Source organism: Pavona decussata, unplaced genomic scaffold, assembly GCF_977016875.1.
Source record: "Pavona decussata unplaced genomic scaffold, jaPavDecu1.1 SCAFFOLD_285, whole genome shotgun sequence".
NCBI lineage: Eukaryota > Metazoa > Cnidaria > Anthozoa > Scleractinia > Agariciidae > Pavona > Pavona decussata.
Genome location: NW_028145686.1, coordinates 547,501 through 562,500, shown reverse-complemented (window position 1 = coordinate 562,500; position 15,000 = coordinate 547,501). Strand labels below are relative to the sequence as shown.

The window sequence follows — 15,000 nt, the reverse complement described above, 5'->3', positions numbered from 1 at the left end:
AGACATGGCGGCAATGCAAAAGACCTATATTATCTACATGATATAATTTATATAGCTATTTTTTTGCTATCAATGCAAGGTATCGAATGCACTCCTAAATGCATCTGTGATTACTGCTCTTGACTAGAATTCAGCTGTCAAGCAATTCGTACATGTAGATTTCAAAATATCAGACCAACAGCACATTCCATGAACCGAAACATCTGCACCCACCATCCGAGTTGTCATACATTTAAAGATCAGGCCTCTGCTAATGTAGTGAAGAAACGCATCACAGACGGGTCTGTTAAATCTGCGAGCCAGCGAGCCATGCGAGCCACCGTGCGAGTCATGCGAGTCATGCGAGTTATGCGAGCCACAGTGCAAATGTTAAGAATTTTTATTTGTTTTATTTACATTCGCGTGAGACAATTTTGGACGAATTTTTTCCCTTTTTTTTTTTTTTTCGTTTTTGTTATAATTTTGGAGAGAATTTTGCCTATTCAAAATCGCCCAAGATGCGCAAAAAAATAAAACAATACGCAAAAATTTATTAAGGTTCAAGACTTCAGAAAAAAAATCCGAGAAAAACATACGGCTGCACCGCTACTCGAATAGGTATCTATTGACACATGTCATTCATTAGAGTTATCAGAACTCTGTCGGTTGGCTGACTGCTGCATGTGGTTTTCCTTTCCCTTACACAAGTCGTTCTTCAAAACTCGCCACTAGAGTGGCTGTCGGGAAATGGTTCAAAGCCGACAAAGAAAACTCACGTTATGGTTTCAACTACTTTAATTCCACGCCTCGCATTCAAGGTATTACACGTCTCTCTCTCTCCGAAAGGTTCTCGCCGATTGCAAAATACTTGTCATCCTAGATTATCTATATCTTCGATCATTTAAGGTCAATAATCATGCCGCACGTGATAATCACAACAGTAACAAAAAAAAAAGAAACAAAGTCACGCATTACAGTGTACAAGGTTCTGTTCGCGACAGTGGCAGAGGCTGGTTTCGAGATAGCATTCGACCCACCAGCTGACGGCAAATGCTTCTGTTACGCTGCTTCTTTTCAAATTGAATTTAGTGCGACAATATTGACTTCGCTCATCTTTGAGAACTCATTTATCATACCTTACAAGATTGGAATCACACTAACAATCAGTCCTGACGTGTCAAATAACAAAAAACTGAAATATGATGGTTTGCGTTGTCCCACTGTAAGAATTAAATATTGCGATGTTATTCATCTTGTTCCGATGCTCTTGTTCTTGTTCTTATGTGAATGTAAATACAACAAATAAAAATTCTTAACATTTATTCCTCGCGAAGCGAGGGCCGAAGGCCCGAGCGTAGCGAGGTTAATAAATTTGTCGGGCCGAGCCGGCCCGAGCGGAGCTAAGCCGCGCGATGTTTATATCTTTGAAGGTGTCCGCACAATGACGTCAGACTGTCTGGCGTTGTCTGGAGCAAAATTTGCATACACCGAAAAACATATGCGTGCATGATCAAATTTCAACTGCAATGTTCATCAATATTCACTGGATACAGAACTATCTCTCCAGAATCTTTTCCCTTTCTTTTAGAAATCTTTTTTTGTGAAATAGTGCATTAAAGAAATTACACGCTTTGTGGCCGCGGTAAATAATTTTCCGTGGGAAATAAATTCATCGAACACGACAGCGCTGCACGCCCGTTGTACATTACGTCACGACAGAAATAGATTTTCAACCGCAAACTAGCCCGTGGAACTACGAAAACACTATGCTCATAAAAAAAAAATTCTTATGCGCCTTTTAATCTCCTCGTTTGATGCTACAATACGTGTAAAGAGGGCTTTCCACCCAGCCCCAGCTTCGCGAGGTTTTGCGAGTCACGTATTTCTAGTACTGTGGCTCGCATGACTCGCGTGACTCGCATGGCTCGCGCGCACGGCTCGCATGGCTCGCATGGCTCACACCTTGGCTCGCATGGCTCGCTGACTCGCAGATTTTTATCACTCATCACAGACCTCAGCTCAAAAATCAAGGCCGCAATTCAGCCTGTGTTCATCAGCAGAAAACTCAACGAAGACCTTAAAGTTCGAGAAGTCAAGCCTGCCACTGTTAACCTGTCTCGTTTATAAATTTCAATGTAACCTGTGCGATGCAGGATATGTTGGTTGCACTCGCGGCCACCTCCACGAACGCGTTGATGGACACAAACAAAAATCCTCGTCTATTTGTAAACACTACTTGAGCGAACATAACTCGAACGTACCTCCTTGTCTTTCAGAACAATTTCACGTGCTGGCTAAATGTTCGAACAAATTTGATTACCTAATTAAGGAGATGCTTTTCATAAGAAAACTTAAACCATCCCTAAACGTGCAAACAGACTCCATTCGCGCAAAGGTATTCACCTGAAGAACTTGTGATCCTTTGTTAATATGCTAATTTGTAGAGACTGTAAAGTATAGAAATCAAATCTTCGCATTAATTTATCCACTTTGTCTTGAGAATGGTGTCACGTAATCTCGTACCCAGATCTCCTCACATTTCGACATTCCCGAACCGAAGAATGAGATCGGGGTACGAGATTAGGTGTCACGATGACGCCGAAACGTCGGCTATTAACTTTAATTTTCGCTTCCTTGTGTTTCAAGAATTATTACTGATCATGACTTGTTATTATAAGCTTAATTATTGTTCGAACCTCTGTAAAAGCAGAGCTATTAAAGCGGTTAGAAGGTTCGACTTACCTAATAATTAACGGGCCTCATATAAATTATTTCATTTCCAGTTTAACAAAAACTTACCACTTTGTTCATCGTTTTCGCTTTTTGAAGCGGTTGTTTCATGATCACCTGGAACCTTAGAAAACATTGCAAGTCTCCGATCGCCAGGGAACAATAAGGAAACTGAAGAAATGGATAGCTAGAGCTAGAGTACTTCGCTGATACCCGGAAATGTGGCTGTTGACAAATTCCGAGAAATTACGGCAACGCTTCTCTCCCCAGTCTCCCTTTTCATTTCCTCGCTTTGCTTCGCTTTAGAGCTGTCTCCTTGGCGTCACGTAACCGATAACCGGTGGCGTTACGTTGCGGACAAAAATCCCCCAACAAAAAGAAGTGACTTACTTGGAGAAATAAACAGTGAAATTAAAAAAACCAGATCGATGAATTGAAAATTTTACTTCAAAAAAATAATAATGGTCCACAATTTAAGAAAAAATTTAGTTCGAAGTCTAAAAATTGAGTCGAGTTTCTAAAAAATATGTCTGGCGCAAAAAGTCAGTCAACCGGAAAAATCAACACCAAACAAAAAAAGAAACAAATCGAGAGGAAGCGGAAACTGATTTGCTCCTCAACCGGATGTAAGGAGCATATCCTTTTGTGGTATTACAGGAAGTGATGTGCTATGCATACGGGAATGTGAGAATTCTTCGCGCTGGAATTTCTCAAAGCAGCAAACATGGCCGGTAACTCGCAATCTGCAAGTTCTGTTAATGCGGTCCTCAACAACTTGAACCGCTTGCCCCAACAAGAAAATCAAACCTCAGCGTTAAAAGTGTTGACGGGCCAACTCGACTTCTGCAGTTCGCAAACTAAGATATTTCTAATAAAGCCTTCAAAAGCACCTTAGCTCTGCTTAAATGTTTTTCATCTTGATCATGAAGGGAAAAACTCAAATATACTGAATGGAGGTTTCCTTAATGATCATTATGAGCCGTTAGGAGAAGTTTTTCACATGCCATTGGGTATCGGCTAGCTCTGTGGTATTTATTTAGCTTTACTGGCTCGGATCAAATGCAAGATATCACACAGCGCTAAAAAAATGCTATCTATGAAGACATGGGATCCGCGGATTTCATAACTCGGGATTTCATGCTTTTCTGCAGTGAGATTGCAGGATGTTCGTTTATCACTTGTATGGGAGTCTAACACTGATCCACGTCTTTAAAAAGATGATCAATGTTGTCTCTCGCTTTCATTCTGACCGCGCGTAGCCCAGTGAAGCCCACACATTACTTCCTGTAGCACCATAAAAGGATATGCTCCTTACATTCGGTTGAGGCGCAAATCAGTTTCGGCTTCCTCTCGACTAGTCTTTTTTTGTTGATCAGTTTTCCGGTTTTTGTTTGGGGATTTTAGCCGGTAAAGCTAAAAAGATGCCACAGAGCTAGCATACCCAATGGCATATGAAAAACGTCTCCTAACGGCTCAGAATGATCATTAATATTTGAGTTGTTCCCTGATCATTGTAAACATGAACGAACAATCACGATTAAGTTCTCGAGTAGACGCTCGGTAAAGGAAAACGATAAAAAAAATCCTGAAAGAACAAATTTTGTGGGATTTGAATTATAACCTGGAGGCATTTTAGAATATTTTTTCTGGTAACTCGAAGAACTGCGTTGGTATGAGCATTTTATAGACACTTTAATATGAAACTACACCTAATGGCTATTCTCATTGGGGGCCATTAAGCATAAACGCCCCCTATTCCTATGAGACCTGTGTATTCAAATTCCCGCGCATCTGTGGATCCTTAAGGGAACCGGTTGTACAAAATATTTACAAGTTTAGTATAAATAGGCCTGTTTTATCCTGTTTATTTCTCTCTTCGTTAAAACGGACACAAGATCTCAGGTTGTCGCCCCACTCGCCTCCCCGCAGCGATGGCTCACTTTCGTGCCTGAGCTCTCGCTCCTTTCCGTCTCAGGGCTCGTCTCTTCCCATAACTTATGAACCTCGTTCCCAGGGCCAATCTAGGGAAAAGGCCCTGGGAACGAGGTTGATAACTTATCTCCACCTGGGGCGTTTGGGAGTGGGGGTTTCCGGTGAGAATCTATTACTATCGCCAGCCCGTGAGCCAAAACAGTATCTGCGTATGGCGGATAAAAATCCCCCAACAAAAAGAAGTGACTTACTTGGAGAAATAAACAGTGAGATTAAAAAAACCAGATCGATGAATTGAAAATTTTACTTCAAAAAAATAATAATGGTCCTCAACAACTTGAACCGCTTGCCCCAACAAGAAAATCAAACCTCAGCGTTAAAAGTGTTGACGGACCAACGCAACTCCTGCAGTTCGCAAAGATATTTCTAATAAAGCCTTCAAAAGTACCTTAGCTCTGCTTAATGATTTTCATCTTGTATAGAGCAATTTTTGTCAATCATCTGCGGTCAATACCCGATCTTATTATATGGCAACAATACTACGCGCGCTCTGATTGGCTGCTGAGCGGACAAGATTTTCTTGTAATGACCGAGCATTATGAAAATTTTTCTCGGCTCGACGGCTCTTTTGAGTTGTGAGTAAAAGCTACGAGCGCGTGGGAGAAAACAACAAAAATATTTATTTATTTATTTATTTATTTATTTATTTATTTATTTATTTATTTATTCACCACGACGTACAAACATAGAAAGTTACAATGAATAATAGACTAGGATCGTACAACTATATATTTAATAACTGAAAGAAAAACTAGCATACAGATACTTCTTTAGTATGAGCGACGAAGAGAGCCATAGCGAGAGCGAGTTTTATTATACAAAGGACAAAGAACAGGCCAAAAGTGAACAAAACAACATGAACAAAGTTATCACTCACGAAGAAGAAAATTTCGGTAACAGTCTAGAGGATATACAAAAGTTTGTTCAAGAACAGAAAAGTAGTGATATGAAGTGTTTTTACCGTTTTCTTGGCGAGATAAACAAGTCAAATGTTCAGATTTTGGACTTACCACCGGAAGAACTTGACCAACTCCTGGAGAAGTTCTTGAAAGACGTAAGGAAAACAATGGCGAGGAATACGAGCCAAGTACTTTGACGGAACTGCAGAGAAGTATCCAGAGATTTCTGTCTGATTCCGTTATGTTATTGAGAGCGACGACGAAGATTAATATTCATCGCAAGTGTCACTGAAATCACTGCAAGTTCTCCCCACGTGTTCAGAATTCAATCACAAACTGGGTCCATCTTTGCCTTAGCTTTTTAAAAACATTTTAAGGGTCAAAAAGTTGTAAACGCAGGTCAGTGTATTTTTTTGAAATTTAAGTGGTTAAATTTACCCTAGATCTTGACGTAATAAAGACAAAAATTGTCTCATTGTCAAGATCATACAAAAAAACTGTCTTTTGGTTTCGATCGCATCGCCAGGTTCGTTTCGGTTCAGTGAACACTACCTCGAATGACTTCTTGCGCGCGCAAGCGAATGTGGAAAATTACTTTCGGTGTTTTTATAAATAACTTATTAACCTCGTCCGTTCGGTCATTACAGGGAAATCTCAGACCTCGGCCTTGATGTATTGACCTTTTTATTGCTCGGTCAATACATCAAGGCCTCGGTCTGAGATTTCTTTGTAATGACGTCACTCTCGGTTAATAAGTGGTATATTTTTCATGGAGATTTTGCCCTTTCGGGTAATTTTTTACCTTCCTTTACGGGTCAAAATTTAATATTTGTTCGTTCATGTTTACGATGTATAGAGCTTTCAAAAACGAAAGCATACCTTTACCTTCTCTCCCAGGACAAAAAGTGATTTGGAAAAGCTGTCGGAGTTTGGTGCCAGTAAAGCCGGGCAAACCACAAAGGAATAACCATAACACATGGTTCGGACTGATCATGATGCTCGATAAATTTACAACTAAGCATTATCTTGATAGCCTGGTAACTTTGTGGTCACCACTGCTGGGTGCGTGCAGCTTTCAGAGAGACGCATAAAAAACTGGCCTTGATTTGTTTTTTACAGCAACAGAAAAGAGGTAAACACCGTGTCACGTCACGCAATCTTTTCTACCCAGCGAGAGTCGTTGAGGAGGCCAAAGATTGCGTGACGAGCCAAAAGATCGTTCGCGAGGGAGGCCAACCCTCAATCAGTTTCACGCTACAAATATCAACGTGCAAGACAGGACTGAAATAAAGAACTGTCCTTTATTTCTGTCAACTGTCCGTGTAGCAAAACTTTATTCAGCCGAACTTGGTTTACTAATGGCAAAATCTTACTTTGGAAATCATGACCCTATAAAACTTAGAAATTTGAAACATATACCAAGATTAACTAACTACAGAGATTACCAACTGGTATAAGCTTGAATATGTACATGTCGAAATTGTATTATCGCAATTTTCTTTAACCTGTTTCACACTGCTAACCCAGCAAGCTAAGTCAAAATGTGCCTTCATTCCTTTCAATCAGGAATTTTATTAAGAACATAGATGAATAAGCTATGACTATCATTCACATAGGTCTATGGACAAAACCCGTCCGGTTGTTCGAATTCCGATTAACGCTAATCCAACATTTAAGATTAACCGAGGTTTCCATGCATCACCAAACTGTTTTGAAAGGCTAGTTTTAAGCTAATCGGGCCGGCATAGAAAAGGCTACGTCAAACTGAGCGTTAAAAAAACTTTTGGAAAAACCGTCACCGGTTATAATCATGGTTTATTTGTTATCTGAAAACTAGCTGGTGTGTCATCGCAGGCTCACTTGACCTATAGCCTAGTGTTTGACACAATAAACATCTATTGCATTACATTGTATTGTATTGCATTTAAGATTGAAGCAAAGTTCACGCCAATCCAGGATTAGCTTAATCGGGCTTTGAACAGCTGGGCCCCAGGAACCTATCAAGGTGCATTATTTACTGTACATTTAATGTGATATCTTGATCAAGTTATCTTTTGTCTTGCTTCCCAGGCTTATTCTTGTGTTACGTACTAAAATATTTTACCATCAATCTCTCGTTATTTTGGTTATTGGACTGCACAGAATAAAGTTTTACATTTTATCTTACTTTTATTCGTCCAATTGAGTGTCGAAAAACCAAAACGAAAACCAAAGTAATTACTGTGACCAATCGCAACAGATGTAAACAGCACAACAAACCAATCAGAATTCGAAGCAAACACATGTAACTGGCGTCAAGCGCGGGAAAACGCGTGCGGCGAGAACACGATTGGTTTTGGTTTGGATTCCCATTGATTGAGAAAATGGCGCGAGTTTTTTTAACCAATCACAGAGCGTAGTAATGCAAAACCAAGGCAAACACGAAATTGAAAAACCGCTTTAATTGGAGCCTAGAGGCTATAGGTGACTTCAGAATGTAGCCTCTTCGTAGTCTAGGGTGCGCTTTCCATTTGTTTTGGAGAGTGTAACAATTTGAAGGACTAATTCTTCGAATTCTTCAAAATGGCACATTCTGAGAGTACTGTGCGCTATTTTAAAGGAATTCCAAAAAGTGGCAAATAAACTGTCGTTCAAATAGGTGCATTCCATTTGCAAAATGATCTGTCTGGCTGGCCGGTTCTGACAAATGGAAAGCGCCGTACGTAGATGTCTCCTGCCATGATAAAACAGACCCACCGAGTTCTACATTTCACGACTTTGTCCTCATCACGCAAAAAGAATTGTACGGTTATTTGTTTAAAAATGTTCCAACAATAGACCGTTTTCGAGTTGTTGTGAAGCTCATTATGAAAGCGAGGCTAAGTACAAAGCTGTTCATGAAAACTAGCTGGTGTGTCATCGCAGGCTCACTTGACCTATAGCCTAGTGTTTGACACAATAAACATCTATTGCATTACATTGTATTGTATTACATTGCATTGCATTGTATTGCATTTAAGATTGAAGCAAAGTTCACGCCAATCCAGGATTAGCTTAATCGGGCTTTGAACAACTGGGCCCCAGCAACCTATCAAGGTGCATTATTTATCGTACATTTAATGTGATATCTTGATCAAGTTATCTTTTGTCTTGCTTCCCAGGCTTATTCTTGTGCTACGTACTAAAATATTTTACCATCAATCTCTCGTTATTTTGGTTATTGGACTGCACAGAATAAAGTTTTACATTTTATCTCACTTTTATTCGTACGGCTAATTAAAAAAAAAACAAAAAACAAAAACAAAAAAACAAAAAACAGTGGCATGGTGACGATTAAAACGTTCCTAATTTACTATCAGCTTGGGCGTGTTTTTAGTATGTTCATTAAAGTTTGATTTAAATGTCAACCTCAATATTTTTTTTTATAAAAAAAGTGAGTATTCATTATTCCTTTAACACTTCATATGATTCATATATCAGGCTCATTCAAATGGATCTGATTATCATAAAAAATCAACAATTGTCAGTGAGGCAAAACATTTAACTGCAAGTTTGGAGTTTTAACTTCTATGTCGCCTTTGAGTGGGAATCCTTAATCCACTGATACCGAAAAAGATCACCATTGGCACATTTACCCATAATTCTTAGTGTACGAAAACCCTTAAAACGTTCATAAAAAGCACAGCAAGCTTCTAGCCTACCAAACATAATGTTGTTAATACATGGAGGAATTTCGGAAAAAAAAATGTACCTCTTGCCTGTGTGAGGTTCGCAAGGTGTTGTGGTAACATGTACAGCAGCCATCTTTTTCCGTACGGTGGATTACCCTACACACACACACATACATACATACATACATACATACATACATACATACATACATACATACATACATACATACATACATACATACATACATACATACATACCTACCTACCTACCTACCTACCTACCTACCTACCTACCTACATACACACATACATACATTTAACGTGGAAAAACATACTTAGCCATTCGCTAGTTTCCAAGTGCTCCACGATTTAAAATTAAGAAATCCCCTCGTACCAGGGGATCTCTTGCCTCGTTTTCAGTAGTGCTTAAGCGGCATTTTTCAACGTACAAAATTGTCCTATAATTGAAGGTAAGTTTTTATCAATGTGATATTGACCTCCATAGTTGTACTCCACAGTACGAACAAACCTATGATCGATTGAGCAAAAAACAACCAAGGAAATCATTTCAGGGCAGCGCTTACACGTACCTAAGGTCTCAGGTCCACAGTCCCAGTTCCATTGACCACTTAAAGCATGATCTGTACACCACTTCACGCCTTCTTTCCCTCACCTATCAGCCACAGTGTACACGACACTAGCCCCATAAACTGTGGATAGAGCACATCAAGAAACGCTTCCAAGCCCTCAATTCTTTACTCCAATGAGGAAATGTCACGTCTTTGCGAGATCAAGATCCTCCAGGTGCACAGTTTCCGACAGCGTCTTCAGCCTCATATTCTTGAGGCTTTTAGAGGAATAGTATAACCGCCCTCCTCAATATGACTCCCAAGAAAAACGACTGCGTAGTCCTGAGGCGAGGAGTTGGCCGGTTAAAACTTATTAGTGAAGAAGCAGTTTTAAGTAACTATTTAAAAAAAACGGAGATCCGTTTCTTGTGATCATTTCAACGTACTTAAGGCTTCCTTTGACGCAAAAAGTGTTAGCCTCCCTTAACGCTGCTATATGAACTGTGGTGTGTGTGTGTGTGGGTGGGGGGGGGGGGGGGGGAGAAATTTTGTTTACGCAGACTTTGAACCATTGTTGAGACTTTTTATATATATGATGTATTGCTGCAATATTCATCACCAAACTCATTAAATAATTCATAAAGTGAGCTGCAGCCAATATATGACGTCCATTTGGGCCAGGTGGATGAATCTTGGCATCCGAATGAAACACTGACCAAGATCTACGGTTTTGATCTCAACCTCTTTCCCAGGGTCTCTCCTCTTCTCGTCCCTCGGGGCGAGAGAGAGGGACCACGCACTTGCAAAAACAAATTAAATCACCCCTTTCTTGGTGTTTGAAGAACTCTCACGCTTGTTTTTCATTTATTTCTTCAATGATCCCCAATTATATTCAATTTATTGTTGTTTTTTTTTCTATCCATGAAATAGAATTTTTGCTCAAAGTTTTTTGTATTTTTCATTTTATAATCAACATATTATGTTTTTATTTATTTTTACCAGTAAACGCTTTTTCAATTAGTAACTTCATATTTTATTCCATGCGATCGCTTTAGTTTATATTCAATGATTTCTGCATTATTTTTTCAGCTTGCATTCTGAACAACATGGTCGAAGGACTATTTTGGCGCCCTTGAAGGCTGTCCGAGTAAACACCATATAAAAAGGTCACTGTTTTCCAGTAGTATACTGCTTCCTAAATAAGAGGCGTTTACCCCTCATTATGTATGTTGATTAATCTACCATAGTACTGCTTCATTTCTCAGGACTACTAATGTTTTCTGTTCAAATAAGAGATGATTAAGATACAAATAAATAAGGGGATTATTTCTGAAGAAACTGTGGTCTGTGGTGCTGTGTAATTGGGTGAAGGAAAAATTGGTGTTAATCGGCAACGTTTTGATAAAGTAGTTTTTCTATCGTAAAAAGATTCGAGAGCCGACGTTTTGAGTGCTATAATTTTCCATCAGAGCTCTGACGAAGGGCTATAGCTCAAAACAAATGTCTTTGTGGTAGACATTAATCAGTTACCTTTTCAACCCAGTGTTGATCCGCTAGGAGTTGATAAAACGAAACATTCAGTGATTATGTAATGATTATTAGTGATTATGTTCAGTGATTATGGAATGATTATTAGTGATTATGTAATGATCATTAGTGATTATTAGTGATTATTAGTGATTATGTAATGATTATTAGTGATTATGTTCAGTGATTATGGAAAATATACTTCCCTGACCGTGAAATCAGCCTTGCTGTTTTTTTAGATTATTTGCTTTACAATTTTTTTGCTGATTAGATCCTTCACTACAGGATCCGGTACTTTTATTTTGTCACGGTGGTCCTTGTTTTTACTGAACAGTGATTATGTAACCGCAAATTACAACAGTACATCATAATTTGTTTGTGGTTTGCGTATGAGATGCAAAATCGTTTATTAGATCAAGAATACCATTTTCCTCCAAGGAAAAAAACATTACAAGACAGGAAAAGAGTATCTCTATCAGTTCAATCTTCTGGTTTCCCAGCTACAATTAAACTTCCACAGCCGTCGTGTGTAGAGAGAGTGAAATTTATAAATATTTGTAATTTTCCTTTACTTTTTTTCATTTTTCTGTAACGTACGTAATTTCACTCTTCATCAATAAATGAAACCTATTCATTTGATAAATAATATCCAAATTAGAATAGTCCTTAAGCTAACCATACTCGCACAACCTTGTTCACAGGGCTTTTCCCTTCTCGTGGGGGGCGGGCGCGGGCTTTTCCCTTCTCGCGGTGGGCGGGCGCCCGCCCCCCACGAGAAGGGAAAAGCCCTGGGAATGAGGTTGATACTCGCATACTGATTTTCAAACTAACTAGTTATTTCTACTCGTAATTCTTGAATATATGGAAAGTAGATCTGCTTCAGAAAGTCCAGCACTTCATTTGCCTTCTTTTCCGGTAAATGGAATCTCACTGGAAGTGGCTTCTTTGAATTCTAAATGGAGCACAACCTTGAACACTGGTGAGTTCATACTCAGGATAGCACGATGAACATGAAACTTCTCATTTTCCACTGCAAGGATCAAGTCACTGTAATCCCACGGCTCAGAAAACTGATGTTTTACTTTCCCTTCTTGGATCTCTCCTAGTAAATGTATATAAAAGACATCATCACCACCACCTTTCATTCATTGAATTACCACTGGACAATTATACATGGACATATCTCCATCATCATCATCATCATCATCATCATCATTATCATCATATATATTACTATTATTATTATTATTATAAATTTTTTTTTCACTACACCATTATTTGTCATTTTCATTGCCATTAATATTATTATTATTATTATTATTATTATTATTATTATTAAATAAATAATAATTATCAATAAAAATTATGATTCGAAGAAGTGATTTAGAAAAGCATTTAACTATAAAAAATTCGAATAAAACATTTCTTTAAATCATTTTAAGATTAAAAAAATTGCAAAAAATGACAACTTTTCGACTTAAGCTAAACGTCATTATCAAGTCAAAATATGTTTGTAACCTGCAGTCTATAAATACCACAAAAAACAATTAATAGCTGATTAAAAAGCTGTATTTAACATGAGAAAAAAATAAAAAATATTTCACTCGATACGTGTAAAACGTTTTGTTTAAAATTTTAATTTTTTACTCACGTTACAGCTTTTTAATTATTTAATCAGCGATAGATATCCCCTGTTAACTAGTTGATTATAATAAATGATTTAGCCTGCATGCAGGAAAGAAATTGCTTGCCCTAAATATTTTAACAATCATTGAGTAGTTTCAATTTGTGTGCTTCTGAAAATATATATCTGCCAACTCTCACGCATTAATATGCGTGAGTTTCACGCCTGCAGGGGACTATAAGGACATCGATCTCATGCATCAAGGACAATTAATTCTCACACCTGACTCACAAATCCGGACGAGTTGTTCTAAAAAACCTTCACTTCATTTCAGATTTGTAATGTATTATTTCTTTGCTCCTTTAATAACAGTCGCAAACGCTTTCAAATGTCTGCAATCCGTTTGAATTGTAAATGTTCAAAGGTCGTTGGAATATCGTCGTCCATTTTTGGCAATGTTGGAAGTCTTCGGAAAATCGTCGGAAATCTTTGGAAGTGGCTCGGACGTTTCTGGAAATCCTGGTCATGAGGAGACAAAAATCTCACGCATTTGACTTAGAAAAAGTTGGCAGGTATAAAAATATGTATATAATTATGTAGCTGCAGGGGAAAACAAATTATCTGCATAAAAATCTGCACCTTTTATGCAAGAGTATAATGAAATTTCAAAAATAGAAAAAAGTAAACGCCAAGCAAGTTGATGATTTGGCCATGTTTAATGAGGAACATCAGGCCATGCATTAAATGCCTTTGCTGTCCTAAACTGTTAATTTTGCTGACATTATGCCTTCTCTTGATCTGAGAAATTATAAGAGCGTTTTTCATTTGACTGTCGAAAAAAACCAATTAACCCAAAGTAACTATGTACTCTGGCCTGAATCATAAGAAATGTAAACAGCCGAATGGAACAAATTATCAGAACTCGAACCAAATACAATTAAGTAACATGCCAAGCTGTGGGAAAACGCTTGTGCGAAAGGCACGATTGGTTTTGGTTTTGCTTCTTAATTTGGTTGAAAAAGTAGCACGAGTTTTGCTAACCAATAACAGAGCGATTGAAGAAAAGCAAAACCAAAGCAATTGCCAAATAAAAATAATAATAATAATAATAATTGTGTCAATAACAAAATGCTTGAATATGATTGGTTCTTAACAGCCCATATTTATAGCTTAATTTTGCTATGTAACTCCAAAACTGTCCGATTTGACCTGTCCGATTACTAGAAGCTTGTTATCGGACAGGTCAAATCGGACAGTTAAAGAACCAATGAAAATCAAGTAGCAAATGCCACTAGCTAATGAAATTTCACTACATGGCACATGATAACCAATCAAAATCAATGAAAAAATTGTGACCAGGTAAGCTGTCCAGCTTCAACTGGAAAAGAAAAATGAAGGAAACTAACTGGTCCGACCAGTGACTTTTATTCAGACACAATTAATTGGTAATAGGACTTCGTGTTGTACAATTCAGGGGTAATCAGGCTCATAATTTCAAATCGGCCTCGCACCATGTGCTCGGCCGATTTGAAATTACTTGCCCGATTACTCCTTGAATTGTACTCCACTCAGTCCTATTACCATTAATAATAATAATAATAATAATAATAATAATAATAATAATAATAATAATAATAATAATAATAAAGGTTTAATTAACAGCATCATACACAAAGTGGCCCTTCATCCGTTAATATCTAGCTAAAATTAATTACAACCAAGACAACCTTAAGAAAAAACAGTGTTAAAATGAATAACAAAATATGTGTTCCAAACGCTAAATGAAAATCAATCACAGTCTGGACCTCGCTTTATCTTGTAACAATTTGTTAATCTCCTTAAAAAATGAAATTGGATCCATGCAGTTTCTTAAAGAAAGGGGAAGGTCGTTGAATAAATTAGCAGCCGAGGGGGCGGGAATTTGAACGATCCAATCTTCAAAAGTTCAAATGCCCGGGGTTTGCCCCAGGGGGGGGGGGGGGATGTTGAAGTTTCGAGTTGATCGGCGCATTATGGGGTGGGGGTTGGGT

At 38.1% G+C, this 15,000-nt stretch overlaps 2 protein-coding genes and 1 pseudogene across 5 annotated transcripts in view; all 3 read right to left on the bottom strand.

Annotated features, from left to right (window-relative positions):
- Positions 1-2,903, bottom strand: part of LOC146455152 (BTB and MATH domain-containing protein 36-like) — a 129,240-nt gene extending 126,337 nt beyond the window's left edge. The window contains exon 1 of the mRNA XM_085094610.1: positions 2,779-2,903. Coding sequence (XP_084950736.1) covers positions 2,779-2,845 — 67 coding nt within the window. The 5' untranslated portion in view covers positions 2,846-2,903. The remainder of the gene's footprint in view (positions 1-2,778) is intronic.
- LOC146455150 (BTB and MATH domain-containing protein 36-like) overlaps positions 1-15,000 on the bottom strand; it is a 102,183-nt gene that overhangs the window by 76,552 nt on the left and 10,631 nt on the right. The window contains exon 4 of one of the 3 annotated variants that reach the window (XR_014859075.1): positions 8,478-8,515. The exons of the other annotated variants lie outside the window; for them this stretch is intronic. The gene's annotated coding sequence lies outside the window, so the exon portion shown is untranslated. Of the gene's footprint in view, positions 1-8,477; positions 8,516-15,000 lie in introns of those variants that run through there. 3 annotated transcript variants of the gene reach the window in all.
- LOC146455151 (BTB and MATH domain-containing protein 36-like) overlaps positions 1-15,000 on the bottom strand; it is a 49,515-nt pseudogene that overhangs the window by 33,748 nt on the left and 767 nt on the right. Inside the window, exon 2 of the transcript XR_014859076.1 lies at positions 12,178-12,448. The product of XR_014859076.1 is annotated as a BTB and MATH domain-containing protein 36-like (transcript). The remainder of the gene's footprint in view (positions 1-12,177; positions 12,449-15,000) is intronic.